Source organism: Mytilus trossulus, chromosome 3 (genome assembly GCF_036588685.1).
Source record: "Mytilus trossulus isolate FHL-02 chromosome 3, PNRI_Mtr1.1.1.hap1, whole genome shotgun sequence".
Taxonomy (NCBI): Eukaryota; Metazoa; Mollusca; class Bivalvia; order Mytilida; family Mytilidae; genus Mytilus; species Mytilus trossulus.
Window position 1 is genome coordinate 83,628,332 of NC_086375.1, and position 25,256 is coordinate 83,653,587.

At 31.6% G+C, this 25,256-nt stretch overlaps 1 protein-coding gene across 1 annotated transcript in view; it reads right to left on the reverse strand.

Moving 5' to 3' along the window:
- LOC134712665 (mannose-P-dolichol utilization defect 1 protein-like) overlaps positions 1-25,256 on the reverse strand; it is a 27,367-nt gene continuing 2,111 nt past the window's right edge. The window contains exons 2-5 of the mRNA XM_063574415.1: positions 12,242-12,307; positions 8,533-8,665; positions 3,584-3,788; positions 1-1,067 (exon numbers count right to left, since the gene is read on the reverse strand). Of these exons, the coding sequence (XP_063430485.1) occupies positions 846-1,067; positions 3,584-3,788; positions 8,533-8,665; positions 12,242-12,307 (626 nt within the window). The 3' untranslated portion in view covers positions 1-845. The remainder of the gene's footprint in view (positions 1,068-3,583; positions 3,789-8,532; positions 8,666-12,241; positions 12,308-25,256) is intronic.

Here is a 25,256-nt window from a genome sequence, read left to right on the forward strand (position 1 = left end):
AACTTTATATGTTGTTTATTTTAATTTATAAATTTAAACTTCATAACATGTTAGGTTAGTATAATTCATCAGCAGTAATAAAGTCAAGTCTGATAATTTGTGTTTTAATAGTCTGCATTTCACTGATATAATGTCATATGAAGACTATTAGATGACTTAATGTCAGACCAAGATTGAATCTGCTTCCTAACAAAATAAATCAGTAAAAATCAGACTGACAAAAAATAAGTCTTCCATTTATATGTATAACCAAAGTTTTAAGTTGATTCATCATATATATCTGACACATGATTGTAAAACCTGAAATATTCGTTGTATTAATCATATCTTCATATAGCCTTCTATGTAATTTCCAACTATTAGAACATCTTTTTTATTAAGTACTACAGGATCAAAATCTATACCATACATACTTCTTAAGAACATTGATGTCACACAGTGAGTGATTGTCAAATAAAATGATTTTAAAGAGACCTGGCATTGTTTGTACTCAACAGACAGAGGATGTTGCATTTTGTGTATAAGATTTAACTGAACTTTAATAAATGCATAAACATATTATCAATCAAACAATAACACCAACAATTAAAATATGTCAAATATAACAAGAACATGTCCAACAATGCTTATTTCAAAACTTTACATATATAAACATGCATAGCATGTTTGGAGCTTTATCTTTATCTTCATATGTGTCATATTGCATCAGTTGATTATCTGATTTATAACAGAGGACTTACATATATGTCCCCTATATCAATAAATAATATAACTTAACAGTGATATATTTCCCTGTTAACAACAATGGCAAATATGTGCCCAAATTTGTATTGCATAAAATGTTTCTATTCGGTTTTCTTCTTACTGTTCCAGTAGTATATGACTTGAGCAGTAATTAAACCATTAAATAAAGTAGACACTACATATGTCATAATAACCAGGTTGTCTCCTGTCTCTTGTATGGATGTGAATATTCTAGTGATAGCTCCTGAGAACAGCAAGAACACTGTTATGGCTGATAACTGTCCAGTACTGCCATTTCTATAATTAGCTACAACCTGAAGCAACTACAAAATAAAGAAAAAATATGAACATTTGTAGATCGGTGATTGAATACTGCAATATACTGTAAACAAACTTATTTTTCGCGACTTTCGCGAGTAGAAAAATAACGCGAATACAAATCATCGCGAATATGTTAACCTTGGATCTTTTCTTATTAAACTTCATCAAGTAAATCAGAAAATCGCAAAATTAAATATCCGCGAAGTGGTCAAGAAAGAATAAAACGCGAAATAAAGTATTCGCGAAAATAAGTTGGTTTACAGTATATAAACAAGAAAATAGGAAATAATAAACAGAAAATTTGAGGAATATATCATAGCCAGATTAATCAGTCAATTTCTGAAGGTCCTATATTACAATGTATATTGACACATAAAAACCTTTTATTAAAATACCCACTTATTCATAGACTCTGTACTTTCTGTGTTAAATTGGTTACCAAAACAGATTCTTCTACTCTTAGCAACAAGGCAAATATGCCGTCCAATGCAATTTCATTCATTTGTTCTATTACTTAAAAGAAATTTTGTACACACTTTTTGAAGTGATTCTTATTCCTAAATCTTTTATGTGATATCAGAATTACAAAATTTATGTAAAACCCCAAGATTTGTATGCTCATGGAAGATTATAAGTTATATGGTTCGCTACTGACCCCATACGGATCCATAGAAGGTTAGTAAAATCCATAGGGGGTGAGGCCGGAGGCCGAGTCCCCTATGAATTTTATTCACCCTCTATGAATCCGTAGGGGGTTAGTAGTTAACCGTATAACGAAATTTATCAGACGCTGGACTTTTCTGCGGCGTTGAAAAATAAACAATGAAACAAACAACATTGATAGATGACGTTGCCGTTAACGTGTTATGAACCCCATATGAAACTTACCATCCCCTATACGATCTCATAGTGGGTCACCACATGACAGCGTTTAACCAATCACAACATGATAATTCATCTGTGGTCAGATAAGAGAGTATACATGTATAGTAACTGATATGATCTCAGTAGAAACAAATGAATTTTCATCTTGAAATCGGGATTTAATGACAATTAAAAATTTTGTGAAATTCCTTTCAGAACAAAATTTTTACAAGCCCCAAAAACCGATGATAAACAACACCCAGGGCTCACGCTACCAGGCGACTTGGGCGAAGAAGTCGCTTTCACGACTGTCACTTCGCTTTCCCCAACCCCCAAAAGCGAAGACAAGTCGCACTGTTGTTTACGATACTCGCTTTCAGTGGCTTCCGTCATCGAACATTTTCAATTTTTACCAAGTTGATGAAACATCAACTTTTTATTGATAATTAAAGAAATTTAGACATTAACGATTATTAATCTTATGAAATGAGGTTGAAGCATCGTTTTTGCAGTGTGTAGCAAGTATTTGATAAAAATACAACATTTTATCACTTGGTGCACTTCTGAAAGTTCCGGTGCTTGTTACTCGAAAACGTACATCAACCTAACTTTCAGCTGCAAAATAAAGTTTGTTACTTCATTTAAACTTGATAAGAGTTTCCCCCAGTAAATGTTCAATCCATTTATTGCATTAAAAACGTCATGATCCTTTCCAAATAACTTGTCAAACATCGTTTTTTTTTGTAAATTTTCTTGCAATCGTCCGCCATTGTCCGATTTCTAAACTACGGATCGGAAACGGACCAACTATGAACGAAATCCGTATTTTTACAAAAATTACTACGGACGCACGGATGGAACAGCTGACAGAAGAAAATTGATCCCAAAAGGAAAAATTACGCATTCCACACGCATTAAAAGACTTTTGGTTCCATCTAAATAAAGTCATCATTGATTGGTGTATATAATTCCCTATAATCTATATGGATTGTTGTAAACTATTGTAAAGTTGCTTAACTCTTAGACTATTACACTAATATCAATATATTATGGCCCAGCTTACCTTTATATATCTATTGATGAGAAACACTGATTTCATTCACAACATAGTTTTTAATTTAATTGTAATTGATATATTATAAATTCTTTACCTTTTAAAAAATTTTTTTTTTTAGTGCTAGACATTTAGTTGGTAGTTTCTCACAAGGACCATAGTAAAATTTAAACAACTTTTAATTTGAAATGTTACTTTAATTGAATACTCAGGTATGAATTGAACAATATAAAAAGAACATTATTTACAAATGACCTTTTATACTACAGTAAAATCCAAACATTGTAGCGCACCGCACGGATGAGCACTTCTCTTTCAAATCTCACCACTTCTCCCTATCAGTTTCAAAAAGAGAAGTCACTTCTCCCTATAATTCTGAAGTAGTGTGAGCCCTGAACACCTGAGAATCGGAAAGGAATTTTTATTGGACCGGTTCATTATTCACCAAATTTGTCATTAAGTCCAACAAATTTTATGTTGTCTGCTCAATAGAGAATGTTTTAACACTGTGGAATAAAGCAGTAATATCCTTAGGTTCTTTGAACTTTAATGAAACAGAGTACAAAGGTTAATCTTCAGTTTTAAAGGTGACAAACTTACCTTACTTAAACAGAGAATAAATATGTTTACACTCTGGAATAAAGCTAAGATATTCATAGGTACTAATGGTGACATTAAATAAGCCATGATTAAGGTGTACACCAATGTAAAACCAATAGATCCTATAAGATTCCCTCCATAAAATATCACTAAAGCTGCAATCAACCCAGTCTGGATGGCTAAAAATAAACCCTCACCATAGGCACTGAAAAGTAATAAGTTTAATTAAGTATAAGTATCATTTTTGGTTTTTAACGAATATTCAATAGGCAAAGATTTCATGCAAATTCAGGACAAGAAACTTTTAATAGTTATACTTAACACATGTAGGTAAATTCTGTGCCAACAGGGATGCTATGACTAAAATTTTAGACTGACACTGGGACACAATACTGTGTTTGATAATAGCAGAATTAGTGTCAAAAACACATCCTTCAGACTCTATCAAAGACTGGTAGCAAGGAATCTTTAACAACAAACAATGTGGAAGTGTCTTTTTACAAGCATCTGATTTAATATTCAAATGCTGACAAGACATCGATGAGATTTCTTTGCAACAACTATAAAATACTTCATACTCTTAACTAAAATCTTTCCTTATGATACATTTTTATGCATAATTCAATGTTCGATTCATAAGCATGATAAGGCCCTTAAGTCATCAAAGTGGCTCCAATTTCAAATTAGGATTTAATAACAAATAACACAATGAATTACAAAATGTATATGTATTCCAGTGACTAGAAAGGAAATATAATTTTGTTATTGAAAATGTATGTACATGTGTGTTCTATTCATGACGTCACAAATAGCACTTATTTTTATTTCCCCCTAACCAATATTAAAAATTCAATAAAAATGGGTAAAATTTCCATTGACATTATTACAGGTAACACAAAGTACATATAAAGAGCACAAACACAATAAAATAGATATTTTAACATAATGTTGGTTATAACATTTTTAATGTTTGCTATAACATTTTACATGTTTGTTGACACCTACAATCTATGTTTCCTAGCTAGACTTTAATTTGATAAAAAATCAAAGAGCAGAATGCTCTGAGGGATACGATTGCCATAGTTTTCATTGACACATGTATAGCAGTTCTGCCAAATTTTCATTAAACAAATGCATGAGATTTGGCCAAAATTCAAAAGATCAAAGAGGAAAGAAATAGATCCAAGAATACTGTTGCAAAAAAAGCATGAACATGCGCGAGTCTCAAGCATTTTTGGCCGGTAACCCTGGTACAGTTGGATAGTATTATTCTCTAAACTAATTCAACTGCACATGCAAAATGTAACAATCTGAATAGTCACTCAACTTAAAGAATAGCCAATCCCCGTTACAAGTGTATGAGCCATGTACTTATTGTGTTTTATCGAATTATAGTTATCCTGTACCATTGTAAACTCGTACCATTAAAAAAAAAAAAAAAACTCGAACCATTGCTAACTCGTACCAACTTATTTAAATGCATTCAAATGGTGTTAAATGATGAATATACATGATATACGTTTCTAGAATTTGACTATACTTTTTGGACCTTTTGGATTATAGCTCTTCATCCTTTATATAAGCTTTGGATTTCAAATAGTTTGGCCACGAGCATCACTGAAGAGACATGTTTTGTCGAAATGCGCATCTGGTGCAACAAAATTGGTACCGTTGATTTTATTACTTTCACCCAATACCTCTTAAGTCTGTAAAATGTATATAATTTGAAAGTACAATGACCAATTTGTAGCTTATGTTCCTTGTATATTGGATAGAAAATACTGTGGCAGATGTAGATAATTAAGGTATATACAGTTTCACCCGAAGAAAATTTTTCATGAAGAATAAAATCTTAGCAGTTAGTCAAAATGATTGCCAAAATTATTTTTACTGTCTATAAATAAATGTAACAATGAAATTTAACTGATTCCTGTTAAGGGGGTCCGCGTTTTCCCCGCAAAAAAAGCACATGGCTTTCAACAATTGTAAACATAGCATTCAATTTGTGGTCATGGATTACAGCTTTAATTAACTTAAATTGGATATATACATATTCAACATGTTCAATTTTAATAAGGCACAGTTAAAGCAATGTTTTAACTTTCCTCTGGATTAAGTTCTACAGTGGCGGATCCAGAACTTTTCCTAAGGGGGAGCCCGCTGACTGACCTAAGAGGGGGCCCGCTCCAGTCATGCTTCAATGATTCCCTTTATTATCAACCAAATTTTTTCCACAAAAAAGGGGGGGCTGGATCCGCCTATGTTCTAGTTTGAAAGATCAGTTAAAACATTAATGCTTTAAAACATTCTTTATTTTTGTCTAAGTTTTCATTTAACTCCTGTGTAAAATTCAAGTAATTCAACTTTATTTCTATTAAGTTTACAAACAGAAACCCATAAAACATCATATTTTTTATATATTTTTTTGAATGTTACGACTTCCCAGTAGTACAAGTTAACTTTTTTGGTTCCAATGCCGTGGTACGAGTTAACTTGCTTCCGTATCTTATCACCGTAATTCTAGGAGGAACCCTAAACTGGACCCATATCATATTGTGTTCACTTATCGCTACACTGACCTTCGGTGCGAAGCTATATATAGAACGGCGGACCAGTTTAGGAGGAACCCCATTTCTTACTCTTTAATTATTGAAGTTCCTTTGGGTCAGAGGGCATGACTCCTTTCTGTACACACTCCTCTGTTTACATTGAGATCGTTCTTAATATAATACGACGTTTACCGGCATTAACGAGTTAATTCTTCTTGACGAATACTTCGAAAAGGGAGACAACTCGAAACGATAACATGGAAGATTCCATTTCTGCTGAAGGGGTGTTATAGGTAATTTTTACGATGAAACATTTATTTTAATTTAAATTATGCATGTGATTTAAAATTATGCAACAATAGCCCTCCATATGCAGACAGACATAGAAAGAATCCCATGAGTTTCAAATTAATCAATGAAGCGGGGAATCACTCAATCTGATACCCCTTGAAATCAGGAAAACTACACCTATGTGGGGTCTCACTAATTAGCGACAAAAAGCGTCAAAAAGCGACAAGAAGAAAAATAATAAGTGACAAAAAGCAACAAGAAGCTATTTAGCGACAAGAATACATTTTGTTATCACAAACATTAAAATATTTTTTAGGATAATATTGAAAGATGAAGAAATAAAAAAAAATTCGATGAAGAGATTGTGTACTTTTTATTATCATATTGATAGATGTAGAAATTAAACATGTGTAAGAGCAAAGGAAATGTAAACGCTATAAAATGAAAATAAAAACAAAGATTTGTCACCTTCCTTTTGAAGGATTTAATAAAACAAAAACATGAAATATTATTTCCTTCCTAACTGTACAATTATTTTTTCCTGATAGGATCAACATTAGCTGTGGCTTCACTCTAAGGTAATACACAATTAAGAGCAACAAATGAGATTAACTAGGTGCGTGTCCTTTGTTTTATTGCAACAATAACATCCATTAACACCTTCATCAATTACACGCACCAGAATATAAAATTATTGTACCGAATAGTGAACACCTGTTGAAAACTCAAGATTGTCATCAGTTTCCTTTAATCTTCAATCTATATGCATAGACATGATAAATATCGTTAAATGAGACAATACACTAAATAAAATGATGAAAAATATTCACATTTTAATTATGTTTTCCTCTTGTTTGATTTCAGTTCTTAATTTGTATTTCACAATTTGTGTATGAATTTTCTGGACAATTATGCACAAATAATGCATTTTGCAAGTTAATTATATATTGTACAAAAATGGTTTTAAAAACAAATAAAAAGACAAAATATACTTCCTGTGATACCTTATAAAATAGCATGTAAATAAATGTAGCAACTGAATTAGATTTACAAGTTTCATTCCCCCCCCCCCCCCCCCCTATCAAAAATAACTTTCCTGTCGTTGAAATTGTTTTCTTTTGCATATTTTTTTAATATTTATTTCGAATAAGTAATATAAATAAAAAAATGTTTTCTTGTCGCTAAATAGTTTCTTGTTGCTAATATTATTCTTCTTGTCGCTTTTTGACGCTTTTTGTCTCTACAATTCTTTTTGTCTCTAATTAGTGAGACCACGCATGGACATTAATACATAAACAAACCGCGACTTGCGATTTGGAACAAGAACGTTTATTAAATGATAGATGATGAATGGTTCTCCATTTCTTTATGAGAGTACAGTATCAAATATCAGTTTCATAACGGTAAAATATAGAAATACTCCACTTCAGTTCTTGTGACAGAAATAGAATTATCGATCGGCTTTCAGAGAACTCTCGCAAGTTATCAAAATTTGGGAATTCCCTCTGACGTGTTTCTAAATTTATAAAAACACTAAATATAAATACTGTTTAATTCTGATTTTCCGTATTGGTAAAAACACGCATATAAGTCAAGGAAAATATCATACATGAAGATTATGAGTAAAACATTACAGGAAAGTTGTTTATGTTCAATTGTTTTGCTTGTTTTTACCTTTTAAAGCAAGACAATCATAAGAATCTGAGATGTTGCCGAATGTTTAGAATAAAACGAGTGACGTGAGGGAGTGTGTCATAGGGTCAATGGTAAAAGTCTACAGATTGCTTGACAGCAATCGTATCCCAAAAAATGGATGATTGTCAAATTTTGCAAAAAATCTCGCGATTATTTGGGCTTTTAAAATAAAACTTGACAAAAGAGAGTTCTATTTCACTTTCTCATGTGCCTTTTCATCAAGTCAAAACACTTTTAATCTTGAACAGTTGAAATATTGAAATTAATAAGCCAAACTTAATTCTTCATCTTACTTTTTATACACCTACATTTTTAATCCTTTTTTTTTATATAAAAATCATTCACATCAAATATTTACAAGCCTGTATTACTTTGGCTGTGATGGTTTTTAAATAAATAAGAATAAAATCTTACCTGAATGGAAAACTTTTCTGGAAACCATAGGAATAATTTGCTGATATAGCTATTAATTCAAACATGATACTTGACAAACTGATTCCCTGTCCACTCTTTGCCTTTACAATCTTTAAAATCTGGGGCAGTTTAACTGAAAAACAGAAAAGTGAGGTTAGCCTGTATTATGTTTAAAATCTGTGGCAGTTTTACTGAAAAACAGAACAGTGAGGTTAGCATGTATTATGTTAAAAATCTGTGGCAGTTTGACTGAAAAAAAGAACAGTGCAGTTTAAACTCCTCCATTCTTAGTCTGTATTATGTTTAAAATCTGTGACAGTTTTCCTGAAAAACAGAACAGTCATGACAGTGCAGTTAAACTTCTCCATTTTTAGCATGTATTACCGTATAGCGGGTTATTTTCGCGGGGTGCAAATTTTCGCTTATTTTCGCGGACAGAACTAAATCGCCAAAATAAATTCCGCGAAATTAAAGGTGTGCATACAAAGGTATTAATAAAAGTTTTCAATCCGCCAAAATAATAACCGCCAAAATATTTCGTATACCTTGTTCAATGAAAATCGCGAAATTTTACACCCGCGAAAATAACCCGCTATACGGTATGTTTAAATTCTGTGACAGTTTTACTGTATAACAGAACAGTGAGATGAAATTTCTGCAATCTTAGCATGTATCATTTTTAAAATCTCTGGCAGTTTTACTGAAATAACTCAACTATCTGACCAGTATAAGTAAACTTCTCCGATATTAGCCAAAATGATAACAAATCCCAACTTTAGGACTATTTCTTAACCTAATAGACCACTTTCGAGTTCATCCGTCACCGAAAAAAGACTCGTCAATTATACGCGCCTTTATGACTTCATTTACCAGATATAGGGGGTCGCCTGTATCCCTGCACTATTTACGTTCATCAAGCGTCTTAGTGATCGTCATTGTGCAGGATAAACTAGAAATAATTGTTGTTCTGTAGGTACTAAATGACAATTTCTAATGACAGCAATGCTGATTGTCAATTTTGAGAATTCATTTTGCCGAATAATTCGTACAATATAGAATTATAGTTTTCCAACCACTTGCTCAACATTGGAATGGAAGTGACGACGCCCCTAAACGCACAAGTGACGTTCACTAAAACCAGAGTTTTTGACGGAAATGCATCAAACTTGAAAGTTGTCTATTATGATGGAAATCATGCTACTAAAAGGTTTATAAAGGATATATTATATATACTGTAAACCAACTAAATTTTGCAAGCGATTTATTTTTCGCGACTTTCGAAAGTAGAAAAATAACGCGAAATTAAATCGTCGCGAAAAGAAATAACTTAAGATCTTTCCCTATCAAACTCAGTGTTCCCGCCTGCCCTAAATAGAAGGGCGCCCCGCCCTATGTGCCCTTACCCCCGCCCTTCTGCCCTCCAAAGCCAAAGAATGCCCCCCTCTGCCTTTTCAAAAGATACATTTTACAAATTTCTTGCCTTCTGGTGTTTCCGGTAAAATTGTTACCTGATTGTGTAACACTTAAATTTACTGACAATAGGATTAAGTTAAATACATAATGCCTTTGGCAGTTTTATCACCTCTGCTAATGATTGTTCACTGCTAATTAGTGGATTTAAGATAATTGAACAAATACTAGATATTTAATACAGAATGAAAAAATGCCCACATGTTAGCCATTTGTAATGTTTACTTATCGTAGCATATGTACACATAAAAAATATATTTTTAAATAAAATTTAAAACAATTTAAAAGGCATACTAAGTTTTGACTAAATTGGTAGATTGGTAAAAACGTTTTTTTTTATAACCATGAGTGTGAAATTAAAAGAAAAACCAAAGAAATTTATATTTGAACATAACAAGATTGCACCACTTCCTGTTTTATTTCTTGTACATGTATTATAATCCTCCTTACATAGGAGCACTTAACAAATGCTTTTATTTTTTTAACCATAATGAAGTTTATACCTACTGTGATATATGCAATGTATTATTGCATCATTATAATATAATCATCTCTTGTATCACCTGTTATATTTATAAAACTCCCTACTTAGGAGCACTTTGGTGTGCACTTCTTAATACTTTTTTGTAACAATTTAAATGATTACAAGTTAGGTAACTTTCAATAACACAAATACTATATGTCTAAACAAGTAATTTTAATGTAGATAATTTAATTACATAACAAATTCAATTTTGTTTAGCTCCATTATTGTTTATTTTTATAGACTTGTATACTTAAGGATGTATTCTTCTGACATTTCAGTCTCGTTCAGTCTCGTTGAAATCTCGTTCTGGAATTATGTCTAAAACATGTGATACAAGTGGAAAATATGAATGAATTTTTAAAATGTTATAATCAAATTCAACTCTGTAAAAAAATTGGGTATTTCCAATGAGTAGTTTTTGAGTAATACATTTTTCAAATTTTATTACCAATCAAGTCAGTCTTTTAGCCAAAATTTCGAGAAAATGGGTGAGGGATACAAAAAATCATTTTACCAGAAACATGTACATCCCACATCCCTTTTTTCTTTTCAAATTTCTTAGATATGAATGTTTTCTATCATTTATAAAAAAGAAGTTGAAAAAATATGCAATTTGTACTTATAGCGGAGAAAAATCACAAATTTACAAAATTGACAACATGGTAAATTTGACATAAAAAAGCATCAAAATATGATAAAACTTTCTTATATTAACACCTACCTATAGTTTTTGTAATTCAAATTCATTCAGATTGGTCCCCTTCATCTTTATTGAAAGTATGACAAAAAGTTTAATTGAGGAAATGTGATATTTTTCATGATTATAGCCCAAAAATAGGTAAAAACTGATGAAAAATTGGAAAATCATCAAAATTGGGTACTTTCAAAGGGCAGTAGCAAAAAAAGAAGTGCACCACCATATGATTTTTTCTTCACCAATTATTTTTTTACAGTCATATGAACCCAAAAAACAGGTTTAGAAAAAAAGTTTAATTCTAGAATTTTTTGGCTGCTCAGAGGTGTACATCCTTAAGTTATATAAATTATAAAAGAAAAACAGATTTTTCTAAGGATTTTTTTTCCTGATCAAAATGCACAGTTTGCATAAATTAACATCAATTAAAAAGATATGCTTTGTGTCATGGTATGATAATTTGATATAATAAAATCTTAATGGAACCAACACTTGGAACACATTAATTTCTGAATAAGGTCAAAATACAAGTAATGTTCTGCAGCTGAGCCTAGCAATATATACATGTATTCAAGGTTATTAATACACTGCCAAACAGTGCCCTTACAATTTGGGTTATTGCGCTAAAGTGCCCTTTCAGACAAGTAGCACCCTTCTGTCCTGAGATTCAAGCTGGAGCACTGAAACTTCATTAAGTAAATAAGAAAATGGCGAAATTAAATCACCACAAAGTTGACTAGCTGGGTATAAACGCGAAATAAAGTATCCGCGAAAATAAGTTGGTTTACAGTAATTCTACAAGAATAAGTACTGTAATGATAACAAATGTAAAAGTTTCTTTAATGTACCAGCCACACCTTGAAGTTGTGTAAAAAAATTTCACCTCTGAATGGCTTTTCATTCTTTTTTTTTGTTAATGTCTTTCAGTCATATTATACAACACCCCTCCTTTCAGTGTCACTTCTAAGGTGGCTTGAGGTCCGGTAAAAAGTAAAGATACTTAATTGCTATCATCTTACCAAGAATTGATCCTAAAATGATACCAAACCCTAGGCACTTGCTGATAACAATCTTCGCACAAGCACCTAAAAATAAGAAAGATAAATTATATATAAATAAAACATATGTATCCAGATCATGCAATGCTTGCCTTTATTTTAGATGTATTGTAAATGCATTTAATTGCCCATAGCCTTCCTAGTGTTTTATCTTAAGCAATTTAGCATGGCACAACATTATGCCCTTTCTCTTTCTAAAAAATTGATGCCTTTCACAGTTTTTGTTTTATTCGCTGATCAAAGGGGGACAAGCATTGACTAAAATTGGTGGCATATTATTTTACTAATACATGTACATTCACAGTATTTATCCCTTCCAAGAGACTCAGAGGGTACATCAAATCATACTTTTTTTTTGCCAAGATAGGTGTGTCACTTCATAAGAATGTGATGAAAGTTGCCTCAAGTAAATTTGTAATTCATTTATTGCATCAAAAACATCATACATGTATTCCTTTCCAAATTTCATGCCATTGTTTATTTTTGTAAATTTTTAATACGCCATTGAAGTATTTGGAAAAGGAATCAGACATGTCAGAGTTGTGAAACAGACCAGCAACATGTATGAACGAGATCCGGTTTCTTACGATAATGTCTATGGACACATTCATGAATGGCATAGCTAATGGACATTAGTTAGATCAGAGATGTATATATACTTGATTAATGTTGTATATCAATGCACATGTATATGGACCATAATTTGCTATTGGGCTCCGTTTCCTATAACTATAGAAAAGTGATAAAATGTAAATTAGTGTAAGAAGAGTTGTAACTACATTTAAAGATGCCATTATTTTTATCAACATACAAGTGTATGCTACTCTTCCCTAGAAAAAAAATTGAAATATACGAATTTCAAAGATTCTACAACCGTATTTTTGTGTCGTTTCTAGCATTACTTTTTGCTTCCGAAGAGCATAACGCTGACTGATTTATAGATAATCGTCACCGGCAAATTCATAACTTTTGCTTTCAAATAACAAAGAACATCGACCATTAAGAATAGTGAGAAGAAAATGCCGAGAACTATAAGTATTTATGTAGCAGATGTAAGAACAGTGGCGTGACTTTTGTGTCCGATTTCGTAACGCAAATTTTAGATGATGTAATCTGCTTTGTTGTAATAGAATTCTTAAAAACAATATGCAAATATGAACTCTCGCGAGATGTTCAAACAGGTAAATCAGAGATGATTTACATTCTTGTTTTAATAATGAAGTTAGAAAATGACGTTATTGTTATGCGTTACATTTCACACGAAACAGAAGTCTAGTTATTTCCTTTTTTTTTAATAAAAATTGTTTATCTATTCATTTCCGGTCATACGTGAAACATGTGACTAACATGTGATCACGCCATCACGGCCGGATGTACGAAATACTAGGTCTAAACATTGTTTTTGTTTCCAACGGGATGTTAGCAAACATAATCTGTAGACTTGTTTCGTCTTGTTTAAAAGAGGAAAATACAATTGTCAAAGAGATTGCGCCGGTGGTCTGTTATTTTTCCTATGTTCGTAATGTTACATACGATCCTGTGTGAAAATAAATGCCCAATGACTTAACAAAATCGATTTCAGATTTGACAGACGTTGGAACACACTTCGTCTCCTGAAAATGACGTGTAGAGTCCTAGGAAAAATCACGTCTCCTGAAAATGACGTGTAGAGTCCTAGGAAAAATCAATCGAAATTACGTCTCTTATCATTGTACCAATGCTCGTTGGATTGATTAAACTTCAGCAGTAAATATTACTGGATATTTTAGGTGAATAAATATAATTTAATAAAAAATACATGTTAATATGCTGTTACACTTGGAATGTACAAAGTTGGAATCTTTGTCACAATTTTTAATTCTTATTTTCTATTCATTGTCTGCAAACACTTATCAGAAACGCAATAAACTTGTCAAAGGAGAAGTAAACTTTTACCATGCATGACCTGAAAGGAAGTACTTTATTGATTTTAGCCCACTAAAGTAGGTTAAAATGTGGAAACCATGTAGATGGTGTACAGGTCACAAGTATCACATTGTGCCTATTTTAAAGATTTTAATTCCAAGTTAAATTTTTTTTTCTTTACTGGATTTAAAGAATGTTACATTGCCAATGATTTGGAATAAATTGTATATAACGGGAATTTCAAAACCAAATATAAATACATTTTTTTGGCTTAAACATCAAGATACAACGATTATGGTATCCTGTATCAATGAAGAAAAAATGGAAATTTCTGAATAAATTGTACTAATTGTTTTCAAAACAAGTACATATTTAGGAGTTTTATAATACTGTTACATTAAAGATGGATTTTAAGAAAAAGTATACTGTTCAGATTATTTTAAGCAGATTTTGCTATAAAATAAAACTTAAAAAATGCTTTCGGTTTCTTATGGTTTCCTGTCGCGTTTAAAAAAAACTTTAATTTAACATTGAAAATAGATTTTAAATATTAACATGAAGCAAGTAACACTAGTAATGGTGTTCATGTATGTCTTATGCAATATATTGTGCAAAATAAAGCAAATAAAGATTGGTTTCCTGTTTGGTTTCCTGTCATGTAAACGGTGAATCAAAATGTATTAATTTTTTCTTGAAAAACTCAATTGTTCCATTAATACTATTCTAACACCAACACAACCCACAGAATAAAAGTTAAAGTTTTAGAACTTATAAAAAAGAAAACCAAAAGAAACCAAAGGCCGAATACCAAATTATGGTCCATATGCATTGTTTCAAATTATTTATTAAAGTTGCTTAATAACTCTGAGAATATTATAGTATACTATATCATTATATTATATCATGTACAATGTTTTTACCAACTTTACTTTATATATTGTTTTAAATTTATATATGTTTATAAATTTGAATATGTACAACTTACTGGTATGTTTATGTGCCCTTTTTGTTATAGTCGATGCGCAAAGTGACTTTTGGTTAAAAAATTACCATGCCCTTATTCATGTTATTGTTATTCCGTTCTAGATAAAACACCACTTCCCAATCATGAGCTCTCCTAAAATTCATTGCAAAATGACTAAAATGAAGGTATAAAAGATGGTAAGGAAGATAACTCTTTCTTTATAATTTCATCTCTCTATCATCATGATCATGTCTATAGATACGTTTTATGTAAATGCATATACCTAGATTCCTTAGTTTATAGAGCATCCCTTGAGAGCTGCAAGGGTACAGTGGAATCTGTGTATACTCCCTATCAGGATTGATGGAGATGTGTCACTAGTGTATTGACAATGTTTTAATATTTACAAGGACAATCCCCATCCCAACACGAGGGATTGTTAAAGGACACTGGGCAGAGTCTTTTATAATGGTGGAGGAAGCTGAAGTACTCAGAGAGATCCATAGAGCTGCTTGGCAGGAACAGACAAACCATAGAGATATCAGCAGATTGATCTCCAAGTCAAAATCGGGAGAAACTTTAAGGTTCATCATAACAAACGGACAAATATGGCTGTATTTACATGCCAAAAAAAACTCCGAGTACAGACTTACCTGTAAAGTTTGAAAAGTTTTAATGCCTAGCATCCACTAGATATAATAAAGTTAAATGCATTTTGTGTTTCAGAAATATAAAATCTCTTTTGGATTTTGATGGGCATTTTTTTTCCTTCATGCAAAAGGTGTAAAAATTGACTAAGTTGTGGTACAATTATGAGATGTTCCCTCAGGTAAAAAAACAGTTTGTATTGTTTTCATTGTCCTTAATTGACATGGACACCAGGTATCTTCACAACTATAAGTGAGTTAAAGAGTTTATCGGAGTCAGTGAGTGGACAGTATCAAAATTATTCAGGTGTTTGATTGTTTTGGGTCTCACTAATTAGCGACAAGCGTCAAGAAGCGACAACAAGCGTCAACAAGCGACAACAAGAATTATTTTAGCGACAACAAGCGACAAGAAGACTATTTAGCGACAAGAAAACATTTTTTTTTATTAAATATTAGATATATTAGATATAAAGAAATTTGTATGTAATGATACTCAGTGACAAAAAAAAAAAAAAAAAAAGAGTCACTGAGGCCAGGGCTGGACTAATAGATAGACGAAGAAATGAACTAGAGGCTCTCAAGAGCCTGTGTCGCTCACCTGTTACTGTATTTACTGATGTCGATCATCTTGGTTAGTAGGTGGGGTCATTAGACACTTTTTTTAAATAGATACCATAGTAATGATTGTGGCCACATTTAGTTTAATATAGCCCATAGTTTTAGAAAAGAAGATTTCAAGTTACAAAAATGACAAAAAGTTGTTCAAAATTGACTATAAAGGACAATAACTCCTTAAGGGGTATTCTTACAATTTTTATCATGTTTGACTTATTTGTAGATCTTACTTTGCTGAACAAAATTGCTGTTTACAGTTTATCTCTATCTATAATAGTATTCAAGATAATAACCAAAAACTGAAAAATTTCCTTAAAATTACCAATTTAAGGGCAGCAACCCAACAACGAGTTGTCAGATTGATCTGAAAATTTGCGAGGGGATATATCTTATTCTGATTGACATTTAAATCTTGAAAGATTTGCCCTAAATGTCTTAGTTTTAAAGATATAAATCAAAAACTGCATTTTACCACTATGTTCTAATTTTAGCCATGTCAGCCATTTTGTTTGGAAGGCAGTGTCATCGGACACATTCCACAATGATAATTATGGCCAAGTTTGGTTTAATTTGGCCATGTAGTTTCAGAGAAGAAGATTTTTGTACAAGTTACAAAAACTAACGAAAATTTGTTATAAAATTGACTATAAAGGGCAATAACTCCTTAAGGGGTTGACTGACAATTTTGGTCATGTTGACTTATTTGTAGGTTTTACTTTGCTGAACATTATTGTTGTTTACAGTTTATCTCTATCTATAATAGTATTCAAGATAATAACCAAAAACTGCAAAATTTCCTTAAAATAACCAATTCAGGGGCAGCAACCTTACAACGAGTAGTCAGATTCATCTGAAAATTTCAGGGCAGATAGATCTTGACCTGATAAACAATTCAACCCCATGTCAGATTTGCACTTAATGCTTTGGTTTTTGAGTTATAAGCCAAAAACTGCATTTTACCCCTATGTTCTATTTTTAGCCATGGCAGCCATCTTGTTTGGTTGGCGGGGTCACCGGACACATTTTTTAAACTAGATACCCCAATGATGATTGTGGCCTAGTTTGGTTAAATTTGGCCCAGTAGTTTCAGAGGAGAAGATTTTTGTAAAAGTTTACGGACGACGGACGACAGACGACGGACGACGGACGCCAAGTGATGAGAAAAGCTCACTTGACCTTTCAGGTCAGGTGAGCTAAAAATGTGTGAGGAATAAAGAGATTGTGTAGTTTATAGTAGTATATTGGTAGATGAAGAAATTAAACATTTGTGAAGAAGAAAGAGATTGAGCTTCTTTTTTTTAACAGTTTGCATATCATCAGCAATATTTTGTTTGTTGAAAGGATTTTTTCATTATTAACATGATATTTAACGTTTTGGACATATTTTGTTCAGATTCAAAGTTATCAGTGAAAATTTGCTTGTTAACTACTTCAATAGGATAAGTTCCTATGTACTCTGCTAAGGCTTTATTCATTGTTTCCGAAGAATGGCCTCGAAACAACTAATTCTTTTTTTGTAGAGCAAAGGAAATGCACACTCTTTGAAATTGAAACAAAAAAAAGTCAACTTTGCTTTGAAGGATTTATTGAAACAAAAACATGAAATATGTTTTCCTTTCTAACAGCATAATTCATTGTTTTTTGATAGGAACAACATTAGATGTGGCTTCACCCTACGGTAATAACAGTTCACACAATGTGGAACATCAAATGAGATTAACGACGCGCGTGTCCCCTGTTGTATTGCTACAATAAAACCCAATTAACACCTTTAACTTTGTACACGCATCAGACTATGCAATTACACGCGCCAGAATATACAATCATTGTAAATAGTGAACACCTTTTGAAAACTCAAGATTGTCATTAATTTCCTTTCATCTTCAATCAATATGCATAAACATGATAAATATCATTTAATGAGGAAATCACAAGTGGAGGAAATAAACAAAACAAAAAAATGAAAACATTCACATTTCAGTTTTCTTTTCCTTTTGTTTGATTTCAGTTCTTTGTATTTCACAATTTGTGTCAATATTTTCAGGACAATGATGCACAACTAATTCATTTTGCGAGCTTAATATATATTGCTCGAAAATAGTTTTAAAAAACAAATTATAAGATAAATAATATGTTCTAAAACACAAGGAAACGTAATCTCATAATACAATAATTAAACGTAATACTGGCTGTTATACATAATAGATGATAAAATAAATATGTAAATAATGTTTCCTTTTTTTTCTATCAATTTTAACTTTCTTGTCGCTAAAATTATTTTCTTTTGCACATTCTTTTAATCTTTATTGCAATAATTAGATTTAATTAAAAAAAAAAATGTTTTCTTGTCACTAAATAGTTTCTTGTCGCTTGTTGTCGCTAAAATAATTCTTGTTGTCGCTTGTTGACGCTTGTTGTCGCTGAAATTCTTGTTGTCGCTAATTAGTGAGACCGATTATTTTTGAACCTTCTGAAGCAAGGGAAAAAAATGCCCATCAAAAACCAAGAAAGATTTTATCTTTCTTAAACCATGTAAACACAAAATGCATTTAACTTTTATATATCTAGTGGATGCTAGGCATTAAAACTTTCCAAACAGAACAGGTAAGTCTGTACACAGAGTAGTTTTTGAGGTGAAAATACAGCCATATTTGTCCATTTGTTATGATGAACTTTAACTAATTGAGGCCCCCATAGTACCAATTATAGTTTAAACCCCAGTCTGGGTACCAGGGAACCTGAACCGGTACGTCTAAACACCGCTCAGGACCTCCTGAGTGCACTCAGGACATACAAAGTGCACTCAGGACATGAAATCTATGTTCTAGTGGGTGGTGAAGGTATGCATTCGATAGACAATTTAATTCTTCATCTTATAGTTTTGGTTTCGATAAAATCAATTTTATATTTAAGAAGTTATTTGAGTTTTCATCGGCACGCGCCGTTTTTATGAAATATGTCAGGCATGACCGATGATTGTATTGAATATCAATTATCATGTTAATTAGGTCGTCTGATCTTTAATAATTAGAAGTGATTAGTGATGGATCAAACCTCATACATGTAAACTTGGCAAACAAACAAAACCAAGATGTCTCTTGAAAAATATAGAACAAAGAAGATATATTGTTTTGAAAAAAAAATGTTAAATAAACTTTTCGTTTTGTTTGTAATAATTGAAGCCAGTTGAGAAATATGAGAAATCTACATAAAGTTGGGAAATTTTCATTCATCTCATTTGAAAACGTTCAAAAATATAGATAAAATTTATTGCAAAATGTGACGTCCTTGGGGATCAAAACCCCGTTTCAACTACGAGAAGTGTTTCCAGAGATTGAGCAAGGTATATTAACTTAAGATGGTACCTAACACTACAGGGAGATAACTCTGTAATATCAGCTAAACGTTTTAATTACGTTGTGTTGTGAAGGCAATATAAAGCTTCTCAGTGACCAAAATGAGTGTTTGTCAAACTGCTATATAACCAGTGTAATTTTTCTGATAAAACGCTTGGTTCAAATTTTTTGAATTTTTTATATTTTTTTTAAAGGGTCAAAGTAAATACTTCGTCAAAATTTTATAAAAATTAAACGAGCCAAATTAATTTTAGTGAAAGTGTTGGGTACCACCTTAATAGATAAAAATATATCGTAAACCTTTTCCTTGTAAAGATTTTCGAATTTTATAAAAAAAAATAAATCAATACTGAAAAGTGTTAGTTATATTCTTTATTAAAAAATCAAGATGAATAATTCTTTCGTATTTTCATATCTCTAGATATACTACAATAGACTTTTTAATGGTATTGTTCCATAAATAAAAAAAGAATATATTATTGACTTTTAAGCTTATAGTTAATCACTTAGCAGATAATTTGAGCTCGAAATATTCTTCGTTTGCCAACTACTTCAACTCTAAACTCCTAGACCGTCTAGAAGATTATGTCCGTCAGCCGAAAGTGCAGCTTAAACATGACCGTTTATGGACAAACAACAATTGCGAGTCCATAAATCATGTATTTAAGAAAGCCGTTGAGTGGAAACCACAACCAATTCCAGACCTTGCAACCAAACTGATGGACATTGTACGTGTACAACTAATCGATTTGAAGCGTTCCCTGTATGGAATGGGAAATTATGAACTTTTCGGTTCGTACAGACGTTACGCATGATATTGCGTCCCAATTGGTAACGTCTCTACGTCGGTAATCGAGTATACTTTGTTCGTTTTGATTGTTATCATTTTTGATCGATATGGATACTTCAAAGTCTTGAATATGTATGAAATATTTGCTACTGGTAGATACGCAAGCAAATGAACTTTTCGGACTTCTGATTCGGCTTGTGTTGTATTTTTCTTTATATTTATTGTAACTTTTATTTTTTTGCTCTTTTCTTTTTAGTTTCTTTATCTCTTTACAATATTTAATTCTCTCTGTCTCGGATATGAAATTCTTTTGTTCTGTAATTAATATTTTACCTATTTATTGACAAATTACCATATGTTTTTTTTTCCATTTTAGATAATTATTCATTTTCTATTTGATTATAACTACTTTTATAAATTGCAGTTCTTATCGTGGTTTCTATGATTCTATCTATTTTCGAAATTTGTAATTTGGTTATTTTGTTTTGTCCTCTGATCTTAAAAACGTAAAATCGAACCGTACTTGTTATTTAAAAACAATGAAATATCGTTCATATATCATATGATAATACGAACTGCTTTCAAATTCGAAGGCCTAGGAGGATGATTGTCCTAATGAGTTCATATAAAGTGACCAAAAGCATGGTAATTTTAAGATACGCTCGTGGCGAGATTTGTTCGACTCCGATCCTATTCGACAGTTATTGCAACTATTTAAACTTAAGGTCGCCTGATGTCCGGCTTTTCCTACCTTTGATGACAGGTCAATAAAATACAACAAATGTCGCTTATACATGATGTGGTGTTTAACACCAAAACAAAGAACAAACTTTTAGAGATAATTTGAATACACATATATGTATAGCGTCCCGAATCGAAAACGTCCAAAACGTAAAAAATTGCTCAGTGGACAAACTTGCAAGACATTTGATTTGTTAAAAAACGAAGTCATTTCGACTTAACAGCTTATCAAAAAGTATGTTATCGTATTGTGGGGTAAAAGCACAATTACGAAAAAGCACTGTTTTATATGCTACAAATTGAATATTTAATAAAATGACGTTGAAACGGACAATGTTTTTGTAAAAAGCGGCGAAATTCGACATTGGACAATCTTGCAAGACATTTTCCCGAGGCCAATGCGTTTTTATTTGTGGTGCGAGTGCTGTAAAATTCCAGATTTGAAATGGCCTATCTAAGCACATTTGTAGGAATAATTTATAAAAACAAAATTTTAAATCATCTGATATTTTAAAAAGCGATAAATTTGGATAACTTACCATTTTCAGAAACCTGACCATCGCGAGGATTATTCATTTTTGAAAAAATAAATTTTTACCGTTCGATCAACACAAAAAACAGCAATAGCGTCATAAATTATATTAGACGTTTATCATTCATGCGAATTTTCGCGGATTTTAAACTTTTTATTAGACCACAAAAATTCCCGCAAAAGTGATTTTGCGAATAATTTGTTACGTCTGACACGCATATTTTTGACGTTTTGGTAATATTTGTATCATTATTTTAAACTATTATAAAAAGTTAAAGAATATTTTTAATATTTTTGGAAACAGTAATACCTGCCTAATCTATGGATATAAATTTAATAAAGCTGAACTAGTTAGTTTTCATACAAGAGCTATTTATCAAATTGCTCTGTCGCATTTCACGGCATTGACGCAATAACGTGCTTAACGTCACAGAAGACATGTCGCATCGTACCAATGTTGGTTTTCGAAAACACAAGAACAGCGAGAAAGACTATTTCGGAAATTGTTGATCGACACAAAATCCATCCAAACCACGACTAAGTCTTCGTGCTCAGATTTTGAAGTACCAAAACCCCAGAAGCTTGCTCGTAAGCCTAACCAAAGGAAAGGACCAAGGACAGCACGCACACAGCCAAGATATTAGACTTCTTAAATTGTGAATATTGTTATTGTAAATATTGTACATACATGTAATTGTCTTCTATTTAACTATGTGTATTGTTTATTGAGAATAAAATTTGATATTTAGAAAACATTGTTTTTGTTTATTAAGTTGATATGGAGAGAGAGAAAAAATAACAAAGAAAAACAAAAATAGAACTTGTTACAGATTTTTTTATTTTCTTTATTCATAAACTGCAGAATACAAAAACAAATAATTTAGCCGTCAACATGAAAAATAAACTGAAAAAGAACATCGAATGGGTTATCTTATTTTTTTTCTCCATAAACATATAATTCACTATTTTCACAGTGCATAATTTAAATAACTACATTAAACAATCTCAACTATTGTAAACGCAACATTGTACAAACAACACAATTCATAAACATCAATAAAGATAATCCAATTAATTTTGTTGATTGGATAATTCACGGCTCAGTAGTTACATGTAATCAGTGACACGTGCCCTCATTATTTAAAAAAAATTAACATATCTATCTAAGTTCGATTTCAAATTCTACCAAAATTTAATTCTTATATAAGCAGCATGTAATGAATATATACATACATCCTGTGTGCAAATGCGATGACTATAAAGGGTCCTGAGTGCACTTTGTATGTCCTGAGTGCACTCAGGAGGTCCTGAGCGGTGTTTAGACGTACCCACTAACACCGCTCAGGACCTCCTGAGTGCACTCAGGACATACAAAGTGCACTCAGGACATGAAATCTATGTTCTAGTGGGTGGTGAAGGTATGCATTCGATAGACAATTTAATTCTTCATCTTATAGTTTTGGTTTCGATAAAATCAATTTTATATTTAAGAAGTTATTTGAGTTTTCATCGGCACGCGCCGTTTTTATGAAATATGTCAGGCATGACCGATGATTGTATTGAATATCAATTATCATGTTAATTAGGTCGTCTGATCTTTAATAATTAGAAGTGATTAGTGATGGATCAAACCTCATACATGTAAACTTGGCAAACAAACAAAACCAAGATGTCTCTTGAAAAATATAGAACAAAGAAGATATATTGTTTTGAACAAAAATGTTAAATAAACTTTTCGTTTTGTTTGTAATAATTGAAGCCAGTTGAGAAATATGAGAAATCTACATAAAGTTGGGAAATTTTCATTCATCTCATTTGAAAACGTTCAAAAATATAGATAAAATTTATTGCAAAATGTGACGTCCTTGGGGATCAAAACCCCGTTTCAACTACGAGAAGTGTTTCCAGAGATTGAGCAAGGTATATTAACTTAATAGATAAAAATATATCGTAAACCTTTTCCTTGTAAAGATTTTCGAATTTTATAAAAAAAAAAAATCAATACTGAAAAGTGTTAGTTATATTCTTTATTAAAAAATCAAGATGAATAATTCTTTCGTATTTTCATATCTCTAGATATACTACAATAGACTTTTTAATGGTATTGTTCCATAAATAAAAAAAGAATATATTATTGACTTTTAAGCTTATAGTTAATCACTTAGCAGATAATTTGAGCTCGAAATATTCTTTGTTTGCCAACTACTTCAACTCTAAACTCCTAGACCGTCTAGAAGATTATGTCCGTCAGCCGAAAGTGCAGCTTAAACATGACCGTTTATGGACAAACAACAATTGCGAGTCCATAAATCATGTATTTAAGAAAGCCGTTGAGTGGAAACCACAACCAATTCCAGACCTTGCAACCAAACTGATGGACATTGTACGTGTACAACTAATCGATTTGAAGCGTTCCCTGTATGGAATGGGAAATTATGAACTTTTCGGTTCGTACAGACGTTACGCATGATATTGCGTCCCAATTGGTAACGTCTCTACGTCGGTAATCGAGTATACTTTGTTCGTTTTGATTGTTATCATTTTTGATCGATATGGATACTTCAAAGTCTTGAATATGTATGAAATATTTGCTACTGGTAGATACGCAAGCAAATGAACTTTTCGGACTTCTGATTCGGCTTGTGTTGTATTTTTCTTTATATTTATTGTAACTTTTATTTTTTTGCTCTTTTCTTTTTAGTTTCTTTATCTCTTTACAATATTTAATTCTCTCTGTCTCGGATATGAAATTCTTTTGTTCTGTAATTAATATTTTACCTATTTATTGACAAATTACCATATGTTTTTTTTTCCATTTTAGATAATTATTCATTTTCTATTTGATTATAACTACTTTTATAAATTGCAGTTCTTATCGTGGTTTCTATGATTCTATCTATTTTCGAAATTTGTAATTTGGTTATTTTGTTTTGTCCTCTGATCTTAAAAACGTAAAATCGAACCGTACTTGTTATTTAAAAACAATGAAATATCGTTCATATATCATATGATAATACGAACTGCTTTCAAATTCGAAGGCCTAGGAGGATGATTGTCCTAATGAGTTCATATAAAGTGACCAAAAGCATGGTAATTTTAAGATACGCTCGTGGCGAGATTTGTTCGACTCCGATCCTATTCGACAGTTATTGCAACTATTTAAACTTAAGGTCGCCTGATGTCCGGCTTTTCCTACCTTTGATGACAGGTCAATAAAATACAACAAATGTCGCTTATACATGATGTGGTGTTTAACACCAAAACAAAGAACAAACTTTTAGAGATAATTTGAATACACATATATGTATAGCGTCCCGAATCGAAAACGTCCAAAACGTAAAAAATTGCTCAGTGGACAAACTTGCAAGACATTTGATTTGTTAAAAAACGAAGTCATTTCGACTTAACAGCTTATCAAAAAGT